General features: G+C 40.5%; 1 protein-coding gene across 4 annotated transcripts in view; it reads left to right on the top strand.

Annotated features, from left to right (window-relative positions):
- The window catches only part of Man1a1 (mannosidase alpha class 1A member 1), a 197,308-nt gene that overhangs the window by 60,870 nt on the left and 115,719 nt on the right, over window positions 1-20,719 (top strand). For all 4 annotated transcript variants that reach the window (XM_026787398.1, XM_005363630.2, XM_013352414.2 and 1 more), the window contains exon 5: window positions 9,048-9,128. In XM_026787398.1, the coding sequence (XP_026643199.1) occupies window positions 9,048-9,128 (81 nt within the window). The remainder of the gene's footprint in view (window positions 1-9,047; window positions 9,129-20,719) is intronic.

Below are 20,719 nucleotides of genomic sequence, written 5' to 3'. Positions count from 1 at the left end.
GCATTTAAGTCAATACCTTTTCCTTATAAAATATTCAAAGTGTTTAAACTGAAAGTCCAGTGGTTTATTGTTCTGTTGTTGTTATTGTTTGTTTTAAAGTTAATGCATATAAATGTATCCAATGCTGCTGCAAAATGAGAACTAGAATGGAGATAGAAAGACTATTGCTGTGGGTTTAATCCTAGAGTTCCTGTGTAAATAAGTCCTGCAGTTGAGAGTAAATGTGTGTGCATGCAGAATGCTCAGTTTATAGCACTTAAAATTTACTTTAGCAGATACTTCTCAGTGGGTTTATACTGCCATTCATGAAAGCCTAACAAGTTGATTCATTTGGTTGTACAAAATCCAAGTGTCTTTTATGACTGCTTTTAAATAAGTCGTTGGGTTAATGTGATTTAGGGAGTAAAAGCTGGGGCTTCATTGCTGGAGCTTGTGTTTGGCTCAGGTATCCACCTGTGTGCAGGTGAGATGGGAAACATTTAGTAGACTCTGAGGAACTTCCTGATATCAATTCAGTGCAAGCCTAGGATAAAGAATCCAGATTTTTATTTACTCATTATCTATTAATTAATATGCTAATTATCTACAAGCTCTTCCTAAAGATCAGTGACCACACTTCAAGCGTTTCTCCAGCAGGAGAAATTGATACTTTAACTGGAGCTGGGTTATCAGAAGAAGATGAGGAGAAAGGCAAGATAGGACAGGGGATCTGTAAGAGGCTAGCACCTGGTGATTGATTGATTGATTGATTGATTGATTGATTGATTGATGCTGATTAGTATTTTGCATAGATTATTTCCATCTCTGCGGAAGAGTAGTAGTATTTTCTTTGTGTTTAGAGGAAGATAATTAATGAATCTTCCCAAGGTTATGCAGCAAACAGGAGCTATGGTGAGCGAGCTCTGTCAAATTCATTCACCCTGTTTTTCAGTGGTGAGGAAATACAGTAAGTTGAGAAATTGATACCCATCCTAAGAATCTGAGTCTGTGGCTTAGGCATGTCATCTTCATATCACTGTGTTTATTAGATTCTGTCATTTAGTAAGAATTCAATCATCGCCTGTGAAACAAAGGCGCTGTCTGTCTTGTCCTGTTTCCTGACTGAATGTGGGAGACTGGGTTGGAAAGCCTGCCCGTGGAATATGGCGGTAGCTGTGCCAAGTCATTTTTAGACAGTTAGAATGCAAGCACAGGTGATCTCCACAGCATTAGCTACCCCTCCACAGGGTGGTGGTGGTTCCTGCCGCAGGAACATGCTAGAATAATGAAGATGGCATAGTTCCTCTGTGAGTGCTACTCAATTCCATTCTGAGCTTCTTTGAAAAAACTACTGTGTTAACTAGAGGTACTGAAAAGTATCTTTAGTAACAAATTTTATAGAATATGTAGAAATTTTCTCTGGATAACAATTCTTTACAGGAAGTCTCTGTGAACACAAAAGCTAGATAAAAGCTGTCCTTACAATGTCTTTCAGCCCTGCACCAATGTAGAGTGGTGTGGGGGATGGGGCTTTCTTTGCTAAGGACAAGAATAGAGTAGTAGATTATAGCTTGCTCCAGACACTACCACTGATGCTGGAGAAGTTCACCAAGTGCCAGGGTTGTGCCAGGGATGTGATGATTCCCATGCATTTTACATGATAAAGGTATTGATAGCAAGGTGACTTTTTGTTTTAAAGTAAAGGTCTACACTCTAAACATGTTCCTAGGTTTCACTTAAACATGCAAGCAAGCAAGCAAACCATAGGGGTCCTCTGGAAAAGCTGTGCATCCACTTTAACCCTGGTGCAATGTCTTTACCCCCATGCCCGAATGAGTACTTGGCTACTCATGAGTACCATGTTGCAAAGCATGAAGAAGTGGCATTTTTCTTAACTCTGCTAATAGAAAAGGGTTGTCTCAAAGCAGAATTAAATCCTGATTGGTGAAGATCACTGTTAGTTTTCCTGCTGAATGGAATGATGGGGTGTTTACCATTTGATGCTGAGGGGTACCTGGCTGGGAGTAATTCTTTCGGTCATGGCCCTAATAGGAACTTGTCTCTCTAGTAGTGATTACTGATAGATCTGAGCTGCGACTTGGATCATTTCTGGACCTTCATAGCAAACCAGTCTATTAACATAGACAGCATGCTTCTTTGCCTGTCTTCAGAGCTTTAAGAGTTTAAACACTGTTAACAGTCTTCAGACATGTTTTCCACTATTTATGAAGCTAAGAGCAGTAAGGACACACAGTGAGGAACAGAGGACACTAGTAAACTCTAAGTCTTACACTTCCTCTTAATTCGTGAGTGTGAAGCAACAGACATTCTGAGGTAGCATTCTTTAAGGACGTGGAATTAGTGGTAAACATAGGCCAGACACATAAGCAATTCCTTTAACCTGAGGCCTTGCAAGCTTTTCTCTAGAAAGCACCGTTGTCACATAGGTGGGTACAGTAGCATTGCTCGTGGACATAATCACTACAATGGATTGTAGTGGGGAAGTTGTAATTAATCACCATCATTGCTCTGATAGGCAGCGGGGCAGCCATTACTGAATCTTATGTGTTTGTTGTGAGTCGTAGAAGCACAGGAGCCCATGTCACAGATCTCTGAGTAGAAAGCTGACAGAGTTTGGTTGAATCGTTGGTAAAACAAACAAACAAACAAACAAAAAAAAAGAGTTTCTGAATTTAGGGATCTAATGTTCTCTTCCAAAAGATCTTTTAAACTCAGTGAAAATGTTGTGCTGTGTTGCATCCTAAATAGTTAAAGTCTGAACAAGCTTTATTATGAATAACTATCTTATAGCCTGGAGACACAAAGAAATAAATTACCTTCTCAAAGGAAGCTTATGGGTTTGTAGTTTCTCAGGCAAATGGGAGCCAGGGCTGACTTTGTTCTAGAACCATCATATCCTCTTATTCTCCTGGCCAAGCCTGTGATTTTTGCTTACTGACTCTATTAAATATGCTATGGGGCATTTTGATGGATAAGTTGCTTATAAAAATGAAACTCAACTGGAATGTCTCTGTGCTCTTTAACACGCTGTCTTGCCTGGTGAGTCTCTCCGACACTCAATTTAAAAAGGGTTCTGATGGGGTCGTTATTTTGTCACCAAATTAGTGTTAGAGTCTTCATATCCGTGGGTGTATGATGTGATAACTAAGATGAGGCCTTTCCCAGCACAGCGGTGGGGCAAGATGTTAATTTAAGGATTAAGAGAGGAGAACATGCATTTTCTCCCAGTTTAGCAATCTTTGTCCATTTATCTCATAATTTTAGATGTCTAATAAATTGGAGAAGAAAAATTTAAGAGAATTCATGAACGTGAGGTTGAACTTAATGGTCTAAGGGAACCAAGTTATAGGTACTGTCCTGGTCAGGGTTACTATTGCTGTAATGCAACACCATGGCCAACAGCAACTTGGGGAGGTAAGGCTTACATATCTTGCGCCACAGCCCATTGAGGGAAGGCATGGCAGGAACACAGACTGGGCAGGAACCTGGAGACAGGAGCTGATGCAGAGGCCATGGATGGGTGCTGCTGATAGGCTTGCTCCTCGTGACTTGCTCAGTATGCTTTCTTATAGGACCCAGGACCACTACTTCAGTCTGGGTGGCACCACCCACAATGGGCTAGACCCTCCCCTGTCAATCACTAATTAAGAAAATTCCTGCAGGCTTGCCTGCAGCTTGATCTTATGGCGGCACTGTCTCGCTGATGTTCCCTCCTCTTGATTCTGCTTGTCTGTGTCAAGGTGACATGAAACTAGCTCTTGTCAACTTGACACATGAATACATCACTGTTCAGCCATAACCTTTCTTTGTTGTTCACCCTCAAGATCACATGTCGTTGTCAACATTACAATGTAACATCCAAAGTTTTAAAAGACCCACCGTCTGAAAATTTAAACACCCCAAGTTTAAGTCTTTTTTAAAAAAATAACCAGTATCTTCTAAAATCCAAACTGTCTGTAAAACTCTAAAATCTCTTTAAAAGTTCAGAGTCTCTCAAACGTGGGATCTGGTAAAATCAAAAATAAATTAAATACTTTCTTATCTCAAGCAGGAAAAACCAGGGCAAATTCACAATCTAAATTAAACAAAAATCAGACTCCAACAATGTAAATAATTCAATATCCAAGATCTACTCATGACCTTCTGGTCTCCTCCAAAGGGCAAGGATCACTTCTCTGGCCACTCTCTCCAGCCCACACAGATTTGCTCCTAAGTTCAGTCCGCTCCATGCCATGGCTGCTGCTTTTTTCTTGGTGGCCGGCCCCTAGTACTGACTGACGTTCCTGAAATGCTAGGATCTCTTGCTGCAACTGGGATTTGATAGCCTTAAGGGACCCCAGCCCTGCCACACAGTGCCAAGCCTCAGCGGCCCCCCTTGACCCCTTCATGCCTTCAAAACCAGTACCACCTGGGGCTGCCAGTACAAGGTACAATCTTGGCTGCCTTTAGAACACAGCTTCTTTGTATAACTCCAAGGGATCACTTCCCAGAAGATTTCACCCCTCCAATGCTGGTCTCTTCTTCATCACGGCTGATTTCTCAACTCCGGTTGGCCAGCATCACTTATCCCAGCAAAGCAATGGTTTCACATTAGTGGTTCTGGTGTCTTGTTAGTGACAGCCAGTTCTTCAACCCCAGCAGACCAGAACCACAGATTCTTAATTCATAATATTCAACAGTCTTAATAGAGTCTTTAAGGGACTCTCAAAATTTCCTTTGGAATTTAACAAGCCAGATTCTATCATCTACATTTCTCTCAACACTCATCTTCCAACCTCCCGCCAAACCAAAGTCAAGCCTTGACTACTCAGAGGCTTTTCTATGGACCCCCAAAGGTCCAAAGTCCTTCTGCAATGCTCCCCAAAACAACATGGTCAGGTCGGTCACAGCAAGAGCCCACTGTCTTAGTACCAATGGAGGTTAATGTGGCTGTGATGAAACACCATGACTAAAAGTAGCTTGGTAAGAAAAGGGTTTATTTGACTTACGTATCATGGTTGCAGTCCACTGAGGAACACCCAGGCAGGAACTCACAGAAGAGTGCTTGTTACTGACTCCCTTCCCATGGCCTGTTCAGTTTGCTTTCTTAAAGACTCCAGGACGGCCATTCCAGACTGGGTAGGCACTACCCACGAAGGGCTGGACCCTCCCCCATCAATCAAGTGATTAAGAAAATGTGCTAAAGGCCTGCTTACAATTTGATCTTATGGAGGCATTTTCCCAGCTGACGTTCCCTCCTTTCAAATGACTGGAGCGTGTGTCAAGTTGATGTAAAACTAGTCAGCACGGGTGCTAAGACAGTCTCATAACCAAAGCAGACTTTCTCAATGGCCCACGGTACTCGCCTCCTGATATTCTCATATGAATTGAATTAGACCACCTATTTTATTAAACTCGTGCATGAATCTGTGTGCTGTGATTGCATAGCCATGCTGGAAGAAAAATGGAAGAGTCGTCTCTAATGAAGATGTACTTAAGAGTATATTATATTTTAGACATGTTCAACCTATAGTTGCTACTCAGTGTGACATAACAGGTTTAAACAAAGAACTGAATACCCTTCTCAAACTGGGAGTTTTATAAGACTATCCACTAGATACTACAGAATATACAGGGCAGCTTATTACAGTGCAGTTTTAAATGAAACATTTTAGGGGCCAGTTAAATTTATTTTACATGTAAAGCAGCTGGCAAAATCATATCCTTTGTACATTAGGAGGTTTTAGCATTGTGGCTGGCTTCATCTACAGTCTTGCCCCGCCCCCTCCCCCTTCTGTCATTAGGGTAAGTAAGTGGAAAACTTGTTTAGAACGTCTTGATGCGTGACTGTAGAGAGTAGAAATGTGGCTTCCCCTGTGAAGCTCAGGAAGGTGCATGCCAATAAAATTATTAACATCCTAATCTTGGAATAATAGGTTTTCCAGCAAGCCCGTGGAAGGCAGGCCTCTGTTCAGGCTAAGCTGACACAGAGTGCTAACGTGTCACTCCTACCAGGTACTGTGTACTGACCGCCTGGGCTCAGGGTATCTTATTGGGTATTCATTCCTGTCTTTTACCAGCAGCAAAACTAATATTCAGAGAGAGCAAGTCAGTTCTCCGGGATCACACTCTCAAATCAGCTTTCAGCCTAATCTTCCTAGTTCACACCAGAATTTTTAGTTAATTAATTGATTAATTTACCAGCGTATGTGTATACAAGGTGTGTGTGTGTGTGTGTGTGTGTGTGTGTGTGTGTGTGTGTGTGTGTGTGTTACATGTACAGAAGTATGTGGCTCTCTTCTTTGACTCTCTGCCTTATTCCCTTGAGAGATCTGTCACTGAATGGAAACCAGCTGTTCTGGTTAGGCTGGCTGGCCAGGCACAGGGAGCTCCCAGGCTCTGCCTTTCTCTGGCCCCCAATGCTGCACTTACAAAGTCACATGTGGCCATACCCACCCTTTTGCATGGGTGCTGGGATTCAAACTCAGGCCCAAATACTTGTGTAGCAAGCACTCTTATACACGGAGCCATCTCCCTAGCTCCTTGACCAGCATTTTCATAGCTGCTAACCATTTTGTTGTAGCATGAAATTTTATCCCCCCGACCCGCTGCCTTTTCACCTAAGGTTAGTCTATGAGAAATGACCCAAAGTGTCTAAATGTCAGTCTTCTGGCCTGAAAAGATACTATAGCCTAGAATAGTAGGAGAGATCAAAGTAAGGTTTATAAATGTGTGACTTTGGGAAAAATGAGGCAGAAGGAACTGTAATGCCAGGGGTGGGAGTGGTCAGATATAGTTCTCGTTTCCAAGCCCAGGAAGATGGTGAGAGTTCAGACTCGCGATGCTGTGATATTCCAGAGCAAAAGTTTCAAAGACAAGGACATTCTAATCACTGGGAATCTGCATGGCTTCACCATTCCAGGCTTGCCTTGGGCTCCCTAGATGATTCAGTCCCTGCAACTCAGCTCTCCTAACCGCTGACCTTGAGCACAGGACTTTGCAAGGTTATCGTTCAGTATCTTATGGCAGAGCAAGATAAATAGGACACAGGGTCTGAAATACACACAGCGCTGGATCAATAGCTGCTTGAGTAGCTGCATCCAATAAGTGACTGATGTCTAGATTGAGATGTATTTCTGATTTCAATTGACATGGCCCAGTCCCCTACCTTGCAATAATTTTTTCAGATGTCTATAGAAAAGACCTGGCTATCCAAAATTTTCCTAGGAGAAATAGGGAAAGCATATGTAATGAGCCCAAAGCCAAAATAAGGAACTAAAACCATTGCAATAGGCTTCAGTAAGTGAAAATATGAGAATCTGACTTTTGGTCTAAAAACTAAAACATACAACTACAAACTGAGGCAAAGATGATTTAAGGACTTAAAATCATTACATTTTATTAGACATTATTTCTTTCAGTTATGAGAGGTAAGTTGTATGAGCCAAACTAAATTAATAGATTTTTCCCTTTTCCTTATCAGAGGTTGTGTGGGCTAACAGCAGTGTTTAAGTGATTCTCATTCCTTAATACACTTCAGTGATAAATTGCACAATACAGAGGGTATTTAATCAAAATAGATAAGTTGCAAATCACAAATTATTCAGTACAATTAAACAAACTCACAGCATGATTTTATCCAACTTTATCTACCAGTTCTCTTTAGCTTCTTTTCATACGCTTTCTTTTACAGGAACTTTCTTATGTAGGAGCTTCAATCGTTAGATCCCTAAATCCTTTGAGGGAGAGCACGTAGGAAGAAAATAATTTATCTCTTCTCTGTTTCTGAAAATGTTTTCTAAAATGTAGGCTCAGCAGTTTAAGGATATTGTCAGTCTTCATTGCTGTGGTCATAGGACCTAGGACTGGGCCTGGCGCATAGTAATTGCTCAATAAATGGTCCCTAAAGCTGATGCTATCTCAGATGATTTTTCTAAGTTCATCTGCCAGATGCTGGCTCTATCCATTCTATTTGCCTCCTAGCCCTTGTCTTTATCTGTGAGTGCTTTTCGTTTTGATCACAAGTGACAGTTACTTAGTAGGCCCAGTGAAATATACCTTATATCTATTGGAGGTCAGCTGTGCTAATAACCTAATTACAAACTACAAGACAGATGCACTTAGCAGTCAGGTATTACAGAAGCATAAAACTATTGGCAGTAATTACTACTTATGCATCACAATTATTCAACCATTAATAATAAGACATGGTACATAGTCGGTGAGGTGTCTGTAGAGGTCAAAATAGCCAAGTTTTGAACCATGAATAAACACACTTCCCTTCAAATCCTAAATCTACTCCGATTGTGTGAAGTTCAAAAGATCATAATCACTATAAGCCTGGCTTGTTTCTCCCTCTGTAGACTGGACATAGGAATAGTAATTAATTCCTAAGATCATTATGAAGATTAAAAGACATCAAGGGATGGCCAGAGCCTTCTGCCACATCGTAAATAATAAAAGCGAGCTACTATGGATACAAATAGAGCCAGGCCCAGCAATGACAGCTCACATTATGATCAGCTTCATGCCAAGACAGACTGTCATCTCAGAGCTGGGACTGTGGGAAGGCAGCCGGCAGCACTGGAACTCAAGTCCTGGGCTTTGGGTCCCTTTAGCATTCTGTCTCTGCCGCTTTAACATAATGGGAAAAGATTGCTGGCCTCGTGCGGAGCTAGCAGCCACACTACCGTCTGATTGGCCTTTCAGGATGAAAAAGAGGCAAATGGGTGAAATAATGAGAACCCAGAATAGGAAAAAAAAAGCCCACGATCCCATTGCATTTGTACAGATACAGAATATCAAGTATGGGGCCGGCTTCACATACAAGAAAGGAAGAATTCCAGTTTGTGGTGTTTTTATACTACTTTGAGTCAAAATTATTTTTTATCTGCTTAGCCGTATTTTGACACCATTTCCAGGGGGCTTGCTCTCTCGTGTATACGTGCCCCTCCCTGGGCAGGCACACAGGTTGGAACAGACCTTAAATTACTGTAGCTTATCATACTGTGTACTTTCATTATGTGTGGTATCATTATGCTTAAGCCTCCTTCATTTTGTTTCCATAGAATGCTGAAGTCTCTGTTTTTGAAGTAAATATACGCTTTGTCGGCGGACTGTTGTCAGCTTACTACTTGTCTGGAGAAGAGGTAAGTTGCAAAGTGATACCGAAAAGTGAATTATGCAATGTCTCCAAATCACTCTTTTGGTTACATACGCCATTTGTGGCATGGATTTAGGGGAAAACTGACGAAATTTTTCTGTTCCCATGCTCGGTTTTATTTCTCAAAATCCGTGCTAATTGAATGAGAAAGCCAGGGAAGTTTGAGAGTTCAGATTGCCAGGTTAAGGTAAGCCTTTAACATTGCGTGGCTCTATTACGCCATGTGTGCTGTGATTAGTACAAATCCCACACATCTGCAGGCACACTGCAGATGGTTAGTGTAATGGCAGGCTACGGAGGGAATCTTTGTCTTGAAATTTATTTTAATGTTAGTATGTACACTTCATTAGAACTTTTTGAAGTGAAGAAAGCGTGACGAATAAGATTTGCGAATTATAGTACTTGTGAAATTGACGGGCTGTGGCTCTGAGCTTGTCAGCACACGGACCTGCAGGCCGTGTCCCTGAGAGAGAGGCTTTGTTCTCTTCCTGAGTCAAGGCTTAATGAATTATCTGCTGCTTGGGGCATAGCAGGGAGTTTTAATTCCTGTCTTTCTTTTCTAGGTAGATTAAAGACTTTTGTATCGTGCTCAGAAAGGACCCTGATGCTATTTTCTTGAAAGCATTAGGATAACTTTGTGAGTTATGGGAAGTGTCCACTAAGAGTTTTGGGAACGGACTCACCTGTAATATTGACAATGTTAAAAGCTGACATCAAGGGAAAAACAGTCACATATTTCAACTGCACGTCAATCAGATTTACGTTAGCCTCAGCGTTCTGGCTGGGGGAAGAGCAGATCTTAGCCTGTGTAGTATTTCATGTATTTCTGTGCTTCAAACAGATTTAAGCAGGGTAATAAATGTTTAATGAGACAGGCTGCTTGACTTTGCTCCAGTCTCCAAGGTGCTTTTCTAATCATAGCGACCGTACTCTTCTGTTCCCCCCCCCCTTTCTCTCTCTCTCTGGATTTTATCCTACCATATCTTTTTTTAAGTATGTAGATGGCCCCATATTCCCCTGTGTCACCCTGTCCTAAGCATCTTTCCAGCCTGGGAAACAAGGCCCTGTGCTGTGTTATTCTCCTTCCTCACTCTACCCAGATTTTCCTTCTCTGTTATCATATCTACAGTCTAGTTTAGCATCCCCAAGCTGGAGCAACTCTGTTTTGAAGAAACAGGCTCAAATGATGGTTTCTCTATTGAACAGATCTCTGAGCATCCCAAGATTAGATCTTCGCATGGTTTTTGACTTGGTGTGCTAGGATGACTTGCTTATTTATGTGTAGATGATACTATTATGAAAGAACAACTGCACCCTTCTGAGTTTGATGGAGTAAAGGAAATACAGAAAGAAACAAATGTGTATTTCTTCCAAAGATGCACCCGTTTTCATTAGTTCTTTTTTACTTATTGTTTCAAGATTCCATATGTATGATTATTTCTATTTCTATGGACATTTGGTATATATGTATATATAATGTATGTGCCTGTCAAATGGAATGTCCACAATGATGTCATTTGTCCATAATTATAATTATTAGCTTAAGGTCTTATAAGAGTTTTTATATTTAGTTATTTTTATTCTTTGAGATTACAAAATAATTGCATCATCTCCCTTCCCTTCCCTCACTCTGAACCTTCCCTTATATTCCTGTTTGTTCTCTTTAAAATTCATGACCTCTGTTCTCACTGTCATTATATACATATATGTGTATATCTCTGTGTCTATATATACCATTTCTTAATACACATATATAGGAAATATAACCTGTTCAGACTGGACAATGCTACTTGTGTGTATATGGTTTTAGGCCCACTGTTTGATGACCACTGGATAACCAATTGGTGAATTCATTCCTGTGGAAGACTGTGTCTTCCACGCTCTGCATTTCCCAGTACCTGGGTAGGGTTGAGGCCTTCTGAGCTTTCCCCTATCTGTATCACAATATCTATTAGTGTGGTCCTTGTTCAGCTCATGATTAAGCACGCATGTTGATCTTGTGGGTGGAGCTTCTGTCATTTCTTAGAGACATAATCTCACAGCAAACCCTGTTCTTCTGGCTCTTGTACTCTTTCTACCCCCATTTCTGGGTGCTTCTTGAGCCTTGGGTACAGGTGTTGTTTTGTAGATGGATCATTTGGGACTGATTTTGATTGGTTGTGGCTTTCTGATATGAACTCTCTCTGCTGCAAAGAGAATTTCCTTTGAGGGGCTAGGATTACATTTATTTATCTGTAAGTGTAAGAACACATATTTAGATTGTAGTTAGGGATTATTCTGCTTTTGTATAATGGAAGTTGTAGGTTCACCTCTAAGATCCATGACTTCACTAGCTCTGGGTTGAGTAGTTGACTAGGATTCCAGTGTTAGGCATGATTTCCCTCTTGTTGAGTGGGTCTTTACCTCCAACTAGAGATCTGTGGTTACTGCCAAGGTGCATGTAGCACTCACTACTGCACCAGTGGGGTTATTGGGCTATGCTGGTCATTGTTATTGGTTCATATGTACAGTAGCTAGATAAGAGTCTGGGTTGCTTCCCTCCTTTGGAAGCTTGCTTGGAGCCTTCTGGTGCCATGAATCTAATCCTCAGAAACCTGAGGCTTTCAGGTCATTTCCAGCTCTGGGGATTCTGGGCCCTGTGTCTGAAATGTGTGGTATCTTCACTAGTAGAGACTTAACTTCCACTTCTTGGAAAATATTTGATGTTCATGTATAGAAAAGGTGTGATTTGTGCAAGTTGATTTTATATCCTGACATATTGTTGATTTATTTTTTATTCTAGAAATTTTCTTTTGAGTTTTTTATTTTGGTGGGGGTGGTTATTTAATATGTAATATCATGCCATCTGCAAACAGGGATAGTATGATTTCTTTTCGTCTTTGTACTCTCTTGCCTTGTTGATCCAGATAGTTCAAGGACAATATTGAACAGGGTGTCCTAGTGGACATCCCTGTCTCATTCCTGACTTCAGTGTGGTCGTCTCGTGATTTTCTCCATTTAAGATGATATTGACTGTTGGTTTCTCATATATAGCTTTTTATTTTGGTTGAGGTTATTCTCTTTAGTCCTAATTCTCTAGGACTTTTATCATAAAGCTTGTTAAATATTATCAAAACCTTCTTTCTAGATCTATTGAAATGGCAATGTATTTTTAATTAAGTCCATATATTTACTTAAGGTTTGATTTGTTGGATGTGTGCGTGCATGTGCATACACACACACACACACACACACACACACACACACACACACAAAATCTATTTATGTCTGAAAAAAAATTTCTTTTTCCTTCAACTATGGTAGGTACTTTTTCACGGTATGTTAGCCTAGGTTGGCCATCCTGGTTTTTAGGACCTGTAAGGTGGTGCCCAGGCACCTCTGACTTTCAAAACTTCTTTTGAGAAATCTGTTGTTATGTTGATGGTGTTCGTTTACACGTGACTTGTGTTTGGTTTTCTTTTTTGTTGGTTGGTTGGTTCTGTGGTCTGGCTGGTTGGTTGGTTGGCTGGTTTGCAGAAGCTTTCAATACTCCTTACTCATTCTGTATGGTAGTTTAACTATAATACCAAGTAGGGATATTCTTTTCTGGTCTTGTCTATTTGCATTTCTATGTGCTTTTGTATCTGTACATATGGTATGTGTCTTTCCTTAGTTTGGAAAAGTTTTCTTCTATGATATTGTTGAAGACCTGGTCTGTGCCATTGACTTAGGCTTATTTTCCCTCGTCTATTCTATAACTTGAAGGTTTGGCCTTTTAATGGTATCCCACATTTCCTGTATATTTTTTCCTGTATTTTTTAATATTCCTTTCTCATTTGGTCGAGATCTTCTATTTTATCTTCTGCTTAATTCAACCTACTTGCAAGGCTTCCTTTGAGTTTTCTAGTTGAATTATTGGGTTTTTCAATTCTAATTTCATTTTAGCTTGAGTCCTCTTGAGTGTTTTTCTTTATAGAATTCCTTTTTCAAGTACAGGATTGTCTTTTTATTTCCGCCAACTTTATGTTACTATTTTTTGGATATCACTCAGGTACATATTCTCCTTCTGTTCATTCTTCTTCATTTCATTGAGATGTTTGTGTCTTCTTTAAAGACACTTCTTGAATTCTTTGATGAAGTTTGTAATTGTTCTTTTAAATTATGTGTTCTGAGTTCATCTACATAAACCTCACTTGGCAAACATTTCTACAGGACTGCTGGATTTTATAGGGGAGGTACTGCTTTTATCTTTCACATTGCTTTTATTTTTTGCAATGAGATTTGTGCATGTGAACTTATTAGTTCTGTGTCTGTTATGGGCAGAATAGGTTGAGGCAGAAGGGAAGATATGCAGGCCAGGTTTTGTCTAAATGTTGGGTGTGGCTTAGATGAAATGAAGTCAGATGGAGCCAGGGGACTGGGCTGCTGTGCAGTGTGTGCATCCGGTTCAAGCCTTGAGTGTGGTGTATATTTGGGGTTTGGGCAGTGTTTGTGGAGGACAGGATCAGGCAGAGTCACAGGGTTAGACCCTGAGAAGTCTAGAGTTTCTGGGCTGGAGAGGTTGAATAAGGTGTGGCAGGAGCCTGGGTCAGGAGGAGGCATTGTGGTCCTGGTAGAAGTGGTACAGGCAGGGGTGACTAGACTAGGCTGGGGCAATGGGTGTGGGACTCAGGACACAAATGAATGTGGCATGTCAGCAGCCTGTAGGTCAAGGCTATAAGGATGTTTTTGATGCTATATTTAACTACCTTTAACAGAGAGAGGACAATGAAGAAAGCCTTTTTTGGGGTAAATAACTATCATTTTTCCATATTTGTCTGTCAGTTTCCCTGTGTAAAAATTAGTTACAGAATTTTTTACATTGTTTAAGAAAAAGTCAAGATTTTTCTTGACTAGATGAGGGAAAATATGCCTACTTTTCTGGTTTTAGAGAATTTTTAAGTGTTGGTTCATAAAGGTTTATTTTCTTACATATCTTTTTCATAAGTGTTCTGTAAATACTGAGATTTAGGCCATTTCCAGTATTTCTGTTTTGATTAATATGGTAATAATCTGTCAGTACATAATTGCTCTCCAAAGTGTGGTTTGCTTATGAGAAGTCGTTAGTACTAATTTGGTTGAACAGACCCCTCCCCTTCCTCTTCCTTCTAGTTACCTTGTCACCTGACACTTGCTGTTTGTTTCTCCAGTGCACTCAGGAAAATTGCCTTACAAGAATTTTGTGACCAGGAAACCTTATTCTACCCCAAGCCAGTTATTTGACTTTGTGTCAAAATGAAAACATAGTCAGTTCATAGAAATATCAACAACCAACATGGCTAGTTACTCATAATTTCATTTCATATACACATAAAGTTCTCTACATGCACATGTAGATCAAAGAATTCCCCAGAATTGTCTAGAAAAATTCTTCTCCATAAATTATATCATTGAGTTTCTGAGCAGCTATAATTTAGGATTCTGATTTCATCACTGAGGATTATGAATATTTTGAAATTTATATTTCGCTATCAGGTAGATATATGCAGCCCTACACCGACATCAACTAAAAACTAATTCTGAGATTTATGTTGTGAAATTAGGAAAGCGACACCTCTCATTTGAACTTCACTCCACGGAAGTAGTATCATTAGAAACAGGAAACAGGAAGTGTGGGTGCAGGGGAACTCTTATCTACTGCTGTCTGAGCATGACAGGAAGCACCTGCAATAAACTGCTTATGGACACATTCAGAAATGTAAAGTGTCTTAGCTCAGTTAAGACAGTTTGTAGTTACATTAAGTCAATGCGCAACGTTTTCCAAAGTCTGTATAAGGAATTCAAACAATCACAATAATTATACACATACAGTAGAGGTGAGATAAATACTAAATAGAATGGTCTTTATTAAGAACAAAAGATGCAGCTAAGTGGTGGTGGCACACACCTTTAATCCCAGCACTTGGGAGGCAGCGACAGGCGATCACTGAGAGTTTGAAACCAGCCTGGTCTACAGAGTGAGTTTCAGGACAGGCTCCAAAGCTACAGAGAACCTCTGCCTCGAAAAGCAAACAACAGAATAAAAAATGTTATGCATAGCTCTCTAGTACACTCCAGAGGAATGGTATCTTCCCTGGCGACAGTAAATATACAAGCATTTAGAATGTACTCACCTGAATCTTTGAGGTGGCCAAATAAGTCTGTAATTTTGTGTGTTCTAAAAGCTACATTCTGTAATTTTTTGAAATTTCAGTGTACAGAATTAACCTAATTTTTATTTTCCCATGTATTTTATGCACTTAATTAAGTATAAGATTTCACTTTTTAAAATGTAACTTCTGCTAACACTAAAGTGGAATTATCTCCAGGAGCAATTTTCAGGAACTGATGCTATAGAATATGATTAACCAAAGCAAAAATGGCTTTGAAAATTTACAAATACAGATGATTAAAATAAACTTAAGGAAAGCATATCAAAACAAGTGTATCTACATGCAGAAAAGAGGGAATATGAACATTACCTGTTATGGCAGGCAAGATGGCTCAATGCGTGGAGTTTACCACGCAAGCCTGATGACCTCAGTTTAATCCCTAGGACCCACATAAAGGTAGAAGGAGAAACCGACTCCACAGAATTGTCCTCTGACTGTCACATGCCTTTTGGCGTGCTCATGTGTACAATTACACATAATAATGTATTTGATGTGTATGTTTACCTGCATGCATATATGTGTACCATATGCATATCTGGTACCCACAGAAGTCAGAGGAGGGCAACAGATTCTCTGGATCTGGAGTTATAGATGGTTGGGAACCACCATGTGGGCATTGGGAACCAAAGCCAGACCCGCTGCGAGAGCAGCCAGACTTAACTCTTGTGCCGTCTCTCCAGCCCTGGACTTTTTAACTACACTGTCTCATATTTGACAGATAGAAAGTAACAATAACTATATTGAACTAGATGTGAATTTAGAATTTAGTTGGACAAGGTGGCACTGGTGCTCTCCCAAGGAGAAAACTGAAGAGAATCTGGATAAATGGTCACTGGTTGCCATAGAATAGTGATTCTTAGTTTGTGGGTCATGACCCTTCTGGGGTGGAATGACCCTTTCACCAAGGTCAACTACGACCATCAGAAAATACAGATGTTTATATTATGATTTACAATAGTAGCGATATTTTAATATTTATTACAATATTATTGTACAATAATGTCATAGCAATGAACAATATTTATGGTTGGTGTCACCACAACATGAGGAACTGTGTTGAAGGTGGCAGCATTAAGAACTTTGTGAACCACTGCCGTAGAGGATTTCCATAGCTTGACTGCCCTCTGAGACAGCACGAATTAGGAAACAGACCATTTCTTCTATTCTTGTCTGACTTTGCTCAAAATACCAAGTCCATGGAGGAATAAAAAGAAAAAAAATAAAGTGAAAGCATTGAGATGATAAAAGGTTTGTGCTAGAAGCTGTCACTAGGTTTGGCAGGACCCTGCAACAGCAAACTGTCACAGAGTGTAGATAACCGCCAAACAGGAGTTAGGTGACTGTTAAAAGAGAAACAGATATTTAAATAAGATATAAATCCACGTAGGTGATCAAAACTGAAAAAGGACATAGCCAGGCATACTATTAATGAAACACCTGCCTGATTTTAAAATCTATATTATTCTTTAAGGAATCACCTTTAGAGGCATTTAATCCTGAAGGAAGCATTCTGGTGCTGAGTCTATCTAGAAAATCATAACCAATCTCATGGATACCAAACTTTTGGAGGACTATCTTTCCATGATGAGAGAACTTCTTCCATGATAGGTGGGAGAATATCCTTCCAGCAGAAAGAATGGAGGGTATTTGGTCCAGGACGGAAGAAGCAGAGGGTGATCTTTATTTTTATGGCTACAAAAGTTCCCTAAACCTTATCTGCCATGCTAAGGCACCAATACAAAATGGTGGTGAAGACTCACTGAGTAAGAGGAATAGCTTATGTCTTCAAATCTGAAGGCCACCAAGGAAGAGCGAAGCGTGGAGTAGGGTGAGATTGAGAAGCTGAGCAGAGAGAAAAACTGATGTGCATTGTGGAGGGCCTTCTGGCTTGACAAGATTCAGACATTTGGGATGTTGTGAAGGTTAGAAATTGTTTTTGGAATGTATGCTAGTGGTGGATAATCACAAAATTATTTAGAAATCCCTTAGAAAATGATGATATATTGATGTTGCTTTATTTCACACTCAGTCTGTCACAATCTGCTTGCAAAAGATGACGCCCAGACCAGCCGTCTGTCTCCTGCATCATTCTGCAAGAAATGAAAATGACTTACAGAAAACATTGCATGATCAAGCAGAGCTGTGGAAAGTCAGGGCATATGATAGCTGCAGATAAGATTAGCACAGATTCTGCCAACTTGTTAATCATCTAAGCGTTGGACAGAAATGTATCTGCAGGTTTCCTAGCGACCAGAGCAAAAATGAAAAGAGATTTAACAGCTATTTGGTGGTTGTGGTTTTGAAACTAAAATTTGATAACATAGCATAACCTACGTATAATTTTAAGCATGTATGTACTAAACTTTATATAAAGCAAAGAACAATAATATAAGCAAACAAAATCTATTGATGTAATTGGATTCACTTTTAGCCATACTCACAAGTTCTATTCAAAAAATGTGCTCAAATTTATCCTCTTTCACAAATACATGAAAGGTATTTTAATTACGATCTCTGAAAATGTAATTACAGTGCAAAAATACCAACAGAGGGGCTGGTGAGATGGCTCAGTTGTTAAGAGCACTTGTTCTTGCTGAGGACCCAAGCTCAGTTCCTGACACTCAAACGGGAGATCCTAGCCATCTGTAACTTCAGTTCCAGGGGATCTGGTGCCCTCTTTGGACTTCCATGGATACCAGGCACATACCTAGTACACATACATACATATTCATGTCAAACACCCTTACAAAACTAAAAACTAAAAAGTAAAAATGTTTCAATTTCAACTAAAGGCATAATTGTAAAAGAACTACGAAAAAACTGATTATAACATCCTGAAAATGAAATTCAATGAATAGTCAGTTTATATAATAAAATTAAAGTAAGGATTGGCACGGTGGTATGATATATAAAATGTTTTACATCAAATTTTTATAGTATTTATCGTATAGTACAGTAAAAATATTTTAGTAATGCAAACATTATGCCACCAAGCCTAAAATTAGTAATCTGCGCACTTTTAAAATGAACAAACAATTCAAAATTTTTTAAATAACAGATTTAATGACAGCTAGATCAGGACAAGAATCTATAAATACAAAAATTAAGTATCACATTAAATTTTGTAGTCAGTTTCATAGGGATGTATAGATTTAAATATCTACACTAAGAATATATATGTATATGTATATATAGTTTTTTAAATATTTCAGAATTAGAAAAACTACCAAGAAAAAAGCAACATCATGGAAAGTACGAGCACAGATTGTAAAGGGAAATGCTGGAAGTTTCCTCTCTATCTCTTAGATCCACATCCTCACTGAGATAATTGCCTGCAAAGAGCTACAGAGCACTGTGAACCAAATATTTACCTACCAGGAGACTGGGAGTTGGAGGTGTCAGTTTGAGTGTTCCCTTCAAAATGAAGGTTTCTCAGGTGTATGTTTGGGTCATCCCAACCCAGGCTGACCATGGTGGCTCTCTTCGGGCAGGGCAGTGTTTGGATGTAGCACTGAGATGCATTCAAGGAACAGTCGTGATGTGGGTATTGTGTGACAAAGTTTTTCATTGGGAGCCAGGGCACACACTTTTCTTCATCCCACGAAGGGAGGGAACCCGAGACAGAGCAGAGTCCAGCTTGGTGAGCCAATGAGTCCTATGGGAGTTACTTACAGGAAAACGGTCAAGGTTTATTCACAGCGGCAAGAATGACTCAAAGACAGCTACATAGCCACAGCCCACCCCCAGAATGGGTGACAGCTCCCAAAGCTGGGACCCTGGAGCACAGTGCACAGCCTGCTGGCAGCTCAACATGTTGAAAAGTGTCCTTCCCAGGTGCCGCAGTTGATCTAAACCTCTTCTAAGTAGCTCTGCTGATGTTTGCTTCTTCCAGGGAGCTGGTCTAGTCTCAAGATCTTCTTTGCAGTTGGGCTTGTCTGAGAGTCTTTGCAACTTTATGGCTTCCTCTGGGAGGGAGGGGCCTAGTGAATCTCATCCTTTTGGGGGATTTTCTGGAGCTATTCTAAGTTGTTTACCTTTCAATTTAAGGAGTTTCCCTGCAGGATGGAATGTTTCAGTGTCTGATGAAGCTGTTACACAGCAGTGGGACAAGTCACACATCTCTCCCGCAGACTGTGTCCTGAGCGCCAAGCCCTGTGTCAGACTCTACTGAGTCCTAAACAGCCCAAGTGGGCCTTGGGCTTTAATGAGAAAATACATCTTTCGAATCCCAAACTGGAAAACCTGAACAGATTCCTAAAGAAACAGGGTTGCTTGCGTTTGGGTATGATGAGACAATACACCAAAATCTAACTGAAGCCCCCCTCCTGCCCCCTCCCTTAAACTGAGGGGCCTGAACATTTCCAGCACCTTTACAGACAGTTTCTCACTTTGACACCAAAATGATGGATGTGATTATACCCATCTTACAACAATGAACCATCAAGCAAATGCCCTACGGATATGCCATTGAGCCAATCCAATGGAAGCCATTCCTCTTTTTTTCTGGGTGTGTCTAGGTGTATGCCCAGCTGAGAAAAGCCAACCAACCTTTCCCCAATACCATGAACTTAATTTCAAAATAAACATTTAAGTTCCTGCTGCTTTGGTATGGCTTTACTTAGTACTCTGTGTGCCTGGTGCAAGCATTTAATAAGTTTTCTGAATTCCTCATTAAATTTTCTGTGACCTTTACTTGTTAAAATGCCAACCGAAATGATTTTCAAGGACTTGTGTATTGACAACAGAAACGAGCAGCGGGCCTGCAAGTCTTGGGTAGGTGAGAGGGAACCGATGTAATGAGGTGACTGGAAATATGCGCGACCACGACCGGTAGTTCGCTTATCACAGTGGTTCTCAAGCTTCCTAGTGCTGAGACCTTTAATACAGTTCCTCATGTTGTGGTGACCCCATCATAAAATTATTAACGTTGCTACTTGATAATTTTGCTACTGTTATCGTTAGTATTCAGGCATCTGTACTGGCCTGCCCGTGGGGTCCTGACAGGATACGTCCCCAGCTGCAGCCACCAAGAGCACCCCGTGTGCACATTCGCCACATTTCCTTATAAAAGGCAGGATTTAGCCTGGCAGTGGTGGCACACTCCTTTAATCCCAGCACTCGGAGGCAGAGGCAGGCGGATCTCTCTGAGTTCGAGGACAGTCTGGTCTACAAGAGCTAGTTCCAGGCTCCAAAGCTACAGAGAAACCCTGTCTTGAAAAACCAAAAGGGGGGTGGGGGGTCAGGGCTTTACCAACCTCCTCTCTCTCTTTCTCTCCTTTATTCTCTCTCTGTCTCGCTGTCTCTTTCTTTATCATCTGCCTACCCCCCACCCCCAGCCTGCTTCTCTGTCCCCCTTCTCTATCCTCTTCCTATGCTAGCCTTGTATGGTGTGACTCTCCTGCCGCTT

The sequence above is a fragment of the Microtus ochrogaster genome, linkage group LG9 (genome assembly GCF_000317375.1).
Source record: "Microtus ochrogaster isolate Prairie Vole_2 linkage group LG9, MicOch1.0, whole genome shotgun sequence".
NCBI lineage: Eukaryota > Metazoa > Chordata > Mammalia > Rodentia > Cricetidae > Microtus > Microtus ochrogaster.
Note: the sequence above shows the minus strand (reverse complement) of the source record. Positions and strands in the feature narration are given on the sequence as shown.